At 44.0% G+C, this 6716-nt stretch overlaps 1 protein-coding gene across 3 annotated transcripts in view; it reads right to left on the bottom strand.

Annotated features, from left to right (window-relative positions):
- Positions 1-440: 440 nt before the first annotated feature.
- RASGEF1B (RasGEF domain family member 1B) overlaps positions 441-6716 on the bottom strand; it is a 223434-nt gene continuing 217158 nt past the window's right edge. For all 3 annotated transcript variants that reach the window (XM_088660602.1, XM_035112416.3, XM_088660603.1), the window contains 4 exons: positions 6160-6255; positions 5181-5304; positions 3780-3852; positions 441-2335 (listed from right to left, as the gene is read on the bottom strand). In XM_088660602.1, the coding sequence (XP_088516728.1) occupies positions 2311-2335; positions 3780-3852; positions 5181-5304; positions 6160-6255 (318 nt within the window). In that variant the 3' untranslated portion in view covers positions 441-2310. The remainder of the gene's footprint in view (positions 2336-3779; positions 3853-5180; positions 5305-6159; positions 6256-6716) is intronic.

Below are 6716 nucleotides of genomic sequence, written 5' to 3'. Positions count from 1 at the left end.
CAATTAACATCATTAGCAGGGTTAGTTGAAGATTTGTAAGATAAAATTGCTACCTGTTCAGGTTGAGTAAAGTAATGTAAACCATCAGACGGGAGGGAGGGAAGTCGTTAGGCTCAGTTGAGCCAAAGAGATAAAATAAGAGGGTATGAGGTTACGTAATGTGATTATATGTAAAACCAATAAAAATCATTTATAGTAATGAGTTGATCATGGCCCGCAGAAACTAGGAACAGTCCATGGGAGTCTACAGCCTTTCGTCAACCAAGACACGCATACAAACTCTGGCAATACAAGCTGTGATCACAGGGTGGAAGTAGTGTAAATTCTTAACAGTGGGATTCTGCAAATCTCTCAAGCAGAAGAAGCCCCATTCTTTTTCAATAGGGCATCTCCTTTTCTTGCAGAAGTAATTAAGAAAGAAGAAGAGTCGAGCCTTGAACTCCTTTTCCAAATCTACAAGTATGCAGGGCAATACAAGTGTAGATATAGATATATTTATTTTCCATTTTGAACGGCGGCACCGATTACATACAAATCCCTGTGCTTAGAATATGATTCTGGCAAATGAAAGGTCCCCACCTTGAACATTAGGCTGCCTAATAATGGAGGGTTATGCTTCATTTGGCAGAATTTCCTAGAGGGCAAAACACAGTGGCTAAGCATTCCGGTTACTACAGAATGTATAACAAGAGGCCCTCTTTCACAGTCAAAACATTGCTCATAAACTCATGAAGCAAAAGACAGTTGGTTGTTTTCAACCCACACTTGTACTTTAGCAGAAGATTATCCTTCCCTTGTCTTTAAGACATCACACAATTCCAGCTAGCTTTACTGGATCACACATTACTTCAACCATTACGTCCATTTTTCTGAAAAAACCCTCAATAAAGGCATTGATCTACCCACGGTGTGAGCTGCAATTTTTGAAGAGGAAATAATAAGTCAAATTGTTCAACCAACAACCTGGGGTGGGAAGGAGATGCAGACCATTTGGCGATGTCTGCATTAGAAATTTGAAGACCGTTTCAAATTGGTTTAAATGTTTTGGCTCCCCAAGAAACTCTGGGAGGAAATAGTTTTATGAACAAGGTAGAGCAGGAGTTGTAGTTCATTAACATCTAGAGTCATTCCTCCAATCCTGAGTTAGAGGTCTCTACCCTGACTACTTTCAGATAAAATAAAAAAAATCATTCAGTAGCACCTTAAAGACCAACTCAGTTTTTATTTTGGTATGAGCTTTCGTGTATCTGATGAAGTGTGCATGCACACGAAAGCTCATTCCAAAATAAAAACTTAGTTGGTCTTTAAGGTGCTACTGAAGGAATACTTTCAGATTCCCGAGGTTTTCTGGAAAAAGCCAGAAAGTTAAATCAGATTCATACCAGATTGTGTTTACTGTGTAAATGTGCCCTTCAGAAACAAATAAAAAGACAGTGTAACTATAAATTGGGGAGAGGGTTTCTTTTCTACAGAGTCTAGCTACATTTGCTATGTTTCCTTCTAGTGTCTCTGCTTTTTCTATCACAGCACTTCTCGTTTTTAAATAATACCACAACAAGAGTTTGCCAGCCCGCAGCAAACTCAAGGAAGAAACAAAACAAACGAAAACCCCAACCACCCCAAAGGAATAACAATTAATCCCTTCCCCACGATAAATAAACACAAATCGTAAGCAGCCCGTGTCACTTTGCCACGAGTGTTTCTTCTCCTCCCCAAGGAGGAAACCAAAGTTCTTAGATTCGCTGAGCAAAATATCAGCCGAGACAGTTTTCCTTTCCATTCACCGCTCAAAACATGACGCAGTCGAAAAACGGGATGCCAGAAGTTGGAATGAAAGTTAGTTCGAGACTCCAGCCCACAAGTAGCAGCAAGTTGTTAATACAAAGGAGCAGCGAGGCGAAAGTTTTTGTTTTTTGTTTAAAGGTGGTGATGGAATCCCGTCCAGGTGTTTTGAAATGATTCAAAGAAGAGTCAGATCTTCAAACAGTTCCCCTCATCGCTGTCTTTTGATCAATCACCCAAAACAAACCAGTCACTTGAATCTGATGATCCATCAGGTTTGAGAAGCCGGTCTGCTTGTTCTCGAGTTAACTTGCGGTCGTTCCTTAAGTTTAATAGAGTCCTGACATGTCTTAACTAGCTGCACAGCTCTCATAATTTAAAATGTCACTTGATTTAAAGAGGGAGGGAGAGGGGGAGGAGGGGGGAAATAAATAAGTGACATCAATAATGGCCTCCAATAAAAAATAATCCACGTCAGCACAGCAGCAGCAGCAACAGCAGCAGCAGGAGGAGGAAGTCAGTCATGGATTAAACCCTTCCAAGAAGCGTTGACCTAAAAGACAGAGGAGTGGGGAGGACACTCATTAGGAACAGAGGCGGTTGGTAGGACAGGTGGGGAGGCCAACAGCAGGTGGCGCCAAAACCAATGACAAATGAAGCCCAAACTAATGGCAGCCACAGGCAATTAATTCAAGTTTTGCTCCAGTTCTCCTCCCTTCTACAAGGGGTAAAACGGCGTCTGAGGAGCTGACAGCGAAGACCACCCCATGGGCAGGAAGGACAACAAACTGAGGATATTAAGACAGCTCCCCATTGATTAGGGCACTGGGAAACAGCTCCACAGATTGTCTCAGGAGTTTGCATTTGTTGGTCTCTCTCTGAACTGTCCACCAAATGGGTCTGGGTGTATTTTAGGGCTTGTGGCTCTCGGGAGCCCAGTAGATTGGCAGCAGCCTCAAAGGTGCTAAGCGTCATCTTTCAAAAGTGCAGAGCAGACAGTGGGGAAGCTCAGGTCTGGGTTAGGGCAGAAGTGGCCCTCCAAGTCTCTGTTTGGCCCTTGGGAGTTTCCCATAGCCACCCCCTCTCTTCCCAAGCTACGCCTGTCAATGGCCCTGCCCTGAGGTCGCACCAAAATGTTGTGCAACATTCTCAGGCAAAAAGGCATTGCGTTAGCAGGTTTCATTCCCCAACTTTAGGAAGAACTTCCTGACAGTAAGAGCTGTTCAGCAGTGGAATTTGCTACCAAGGAGTGTGGTGGAGTCTCCTTCTTTGGAGGTCTTTAAGCAGAGGCTTGACAGGCATATGTCAAGAATGCTTTGATGGTGTTTCCTGCTTGGCAGGGGGTTGGACTGGATGGCCCTTGTGGTCTCTTCCAACTCTATGATTCTATGATTCTATGAACTGCCATTGGCATACGGTTTCATATTTGCATGCCACAGTTCCTTAGCTGGCAAAGGAGGGACAATATGGGACTTTAACCAATGCAGCCTTCCCTAACCTAGTGTGTGCCAGATATTGTTGGACTCCAGCTCCCATCATATCCAGTTGTTAAGGAATGATGGGAGTTGTAGTCTAGCAGCGTACAAAAGGGCACCAAGCCTGAAACAGCACAACAAGTCAACTTTAGGAGAATTTAGAAACATGCATGACTGACTGGACAAAAGCCTTCAAACAAGAAAGGGAAGGAAAATGGATATCTGTCTTGGCAAAATAAAATAAAATGCATGAATTCAATTTTTAAAGATGAAAAAGGAGGTTCCTAATGCATTGGGGATGGGTGGAAGGACAAAAAAAAATCAGGAAGATGAAACAGCCTGCGTGCTAATAAATTGGGAAAGCCCGGAAATGAAATATGACATTTTTTTTGAAGCGAGTTCACACTGCTTCCATCTGTTGAGGCATGCAGCAGTGGAACACTTGGTATCGAAGGTGTCTTAGCGCTCAAGCAACTTTGCAGTCTGCTGATTTATCTGACGGCAATCCCCTTTGACACTGACCTGAGAGTCTTCCATCTGTCTTTTTCAATGTGGTTCTCGGGGCCTTCGCTCTCGTAGGAAGCCAAGTAAAGTGCTGCAGTCAGAAGAAACAGAACGCCGTCATTACAGGCATGCGAGCCAGTGTAGTGTAACGGGTAGAGTGTCGGACTAGGACCCGGGAGACCAGGGTTTGAGACCCCACTCAGCTCACTGGAAGACCTCTGGGGCAAATCACTCACTCCCAGCCTAACCTTCCTCACCGGGTCATTGTGGAGATTAAATGAGGAGGGGGAGAATTGTGTTGAGCTCCTTGGCGAAGAAGTGGGATGCAAATGCAACAAATAAATAGCTATCTTCCAGTCCTTGCCTCAGAGGATTTCATCAGCATCTCAGCACTTGGGGTAGGAGGCATGTCACTTCCAAGTGTACAGTAACAAGGTCTGGATGGTAAATGTTTTTTTATTATTTTAAAAAAACTGCTTGCAAAATAGTCTATCCATCCTGATCTTCTGTAATGATTGTCCTCCTCCTGCTATTTGGTTAGAATACTTGGGCTATGGATTTTTTAATTACAGTGGTGCCTCGCAAGACGAATTTAATTCGTCCCGCGAGTCGCTTCATATAGCGAAAAATTCGTTTTGCAAAGCGGCTCCCATAGGAATGCATTGAAGTGCGGTTTCCCATAGGATGCCTCGCAAGACGAATAAAAAAAAATCATCTTGCGAGACACCCTAAGGGACGAAAAAATTCATCTTGTGAAGCACGCCATAGGAAACTTCGTCTTGCGAGTCTCCATTGAAATCGCAAAACGCATTCGTCTTGCGAAAAATTCGCCTTGTGAGGCATTCGTCTAGCGAGGTACCACTGTATTGCAATTAATTACATGCCACCTTTCTATCTCAGTTGGGACATTCATGGCAGTCGACAACCATTATTTGTAGCACAGTCACCAGATTTAAACAACCATTATTTCTAGACTTGCATTGTTTTAATTGTGAATCAAATGCTTTTCTGTTGCAGGGACTGTCTTGCTTCTCCACCCTGTGATTCAGGTGGATTTTCTTTCTTTCTTTCTTTCTCTTTCTTTCTTTCTTTCTTTCGCTATTCTGTACCTTTAGTCATTGATAAGAGCAAACCAGTCCTTTGCGATTGGAAGAGAGGGTTGTATTGATAATGCTATGGATGCTAGCCAATCAGGATTGTATTTAGCTGGCCTTTCATCACTAACTTGTAGTATTCTGGGTTTTTTGTACCCCTCTTTCCCAGGGACTCACAGATGTATCAAATGCTAACTCTGCCGTTCTTCTCTCAAGGGGGCTACCTCCAACAAAGCTAGGGTGTCTTCTGTATTTCCCCCCAAAAATAAAGTAATAGGTGACAGCAGGCACACTGCACAATGACCAGAGTTTGCCCATCTCTTACCATCCTCGCTGAAGACTGGGACGGTGAGCAGGTATGGAAGGATTTTCCGGTCTCTTTCAAAAGGGCACTCAACTTGTTTCCATGTCATAAACTCACTCACTTGTTTCGCCAGTTCCCAAAATTTCTGGAATTTAATAGAGGGCAGAGAAGGTCAGTAAAAACTTGTTCACAAAAACAAAACAAACCCAACAGCTAATCAAAGTCTGAGTCAAGAAGGAATCCAAATTAACATTTCCGATAGCTGCGATAGAGGTAAACTCACTCTTTTTCTGAAGTAAGAACTGACAACGCCACTTCCCCCTTATATGACGATGATGCTTCCCCCTTAAGAGAGCTACAACTCCCAGGAAGTGAGATTCATTGCTAAACTGGAAATCTGTGAAAGGAATAGGTGTCTCCTAACAACTCTCCGCACCCTAAAAAAAACTTCAGTACCCAGGATTCTTTGGTGGAAGCCATGACAGTTTAAAATGGGATAGCTCAGTCGGTAGGGCATGAGACCTTTAATTCTCAGGGTCATGAGTTCGAGCCCCACATTGGGTAAAAGATTCCTGCATTGCAGGGGGCTGAACTAGATGACCCTCAGGGTTACTTCCAACTCCACAATTCTGTGATTCTGCTTGAAATGTATAGTGCAGATGTGGCCCAAAAACAGATGGAAAGAGAGAGGGGGGAACCTGAATGCTTGTCTGTTTTTAGAGGGAGGGCATGGCCAACCACGAGCAGTGAAAGAGACAAAGTCAGAGCAGACATTCTCCCCCCAAAGGGTGGGGTCTTTGCCCACAGGACCCGGCAACAGACACCAAATGATTAAGTCTATACCTCCAGGACTAGTCATGCTCACACAATTAGCATCAAGAGATGGGCAGCCAACCCTCTGGCAAGGCTTTCTGCTCACAGTTTAATTAGCAAAGCTTGTCGGTTAAAAAACAACAACACACACACCGAGAGAGAGAAATTCCGAGCATGCTCTACTTACTTCGAAATTGACGTGGCCGTTGGGCAGGCGGTTGGCGCAGCCCTCGTTGAGGAAGTAAATGTCCTTGATAAGCAGGCTGAAGAAAGGGATGACAATCTAAGGAAGAAGGGGGACAATGGGCTTAGTTAGCATCCGTTCCAGAATGGAGGCAGCATAACAATGGGCGAAGTCAAGGTGTTCCAGTAAAAACGGCTAATGCACGTAGCCTGGAGGCACAGGAGCCTTATACAAAGTCTGACCTTTTTATTCATCTAGTTCAGCACCGTTTACACTGTCTGGTAGCCTGCCTTCCCCCTCCCTTTCAGCTAGCATAATAGTGACTCTCTTTGTCTAAGGCACACATACTTTGTCTACCAAAGGCCAGGGATCAGGGGCTGAACACAAGTATCAATGAACTTAAGAGTTGTTAAGTGTATTCTGAAAACCACAAACAACAAGACTGAAAGTGGTAATGCCTAGGAAGTTGGCATGGCATTGCCATCTTCCGAAACGCCTCCAAGGATCTTTCTTTACACTCCCTGCAAATTCCCAAGGCCCAGCTGAAATTAAGCAGGTTC

Source organism: Zootoca vivipara, chromosome Z1, assembly GCF_965207765.1.
Source record: "Zootoca vivipara chromosome Z1, rZooViv2.hap1.1, whole genome shotgun sequence".
Classification (NCBI taxonomy): domain Eukaryota; kingdom Metazoa; phylum Chordata; class Lepidosauria; order Squamata; family Lacertidae; genus Zootoca; species Zootoca vivipara.
This window is presented reverse-complemented; position numbering and strand designations above follow the sequence as displayed.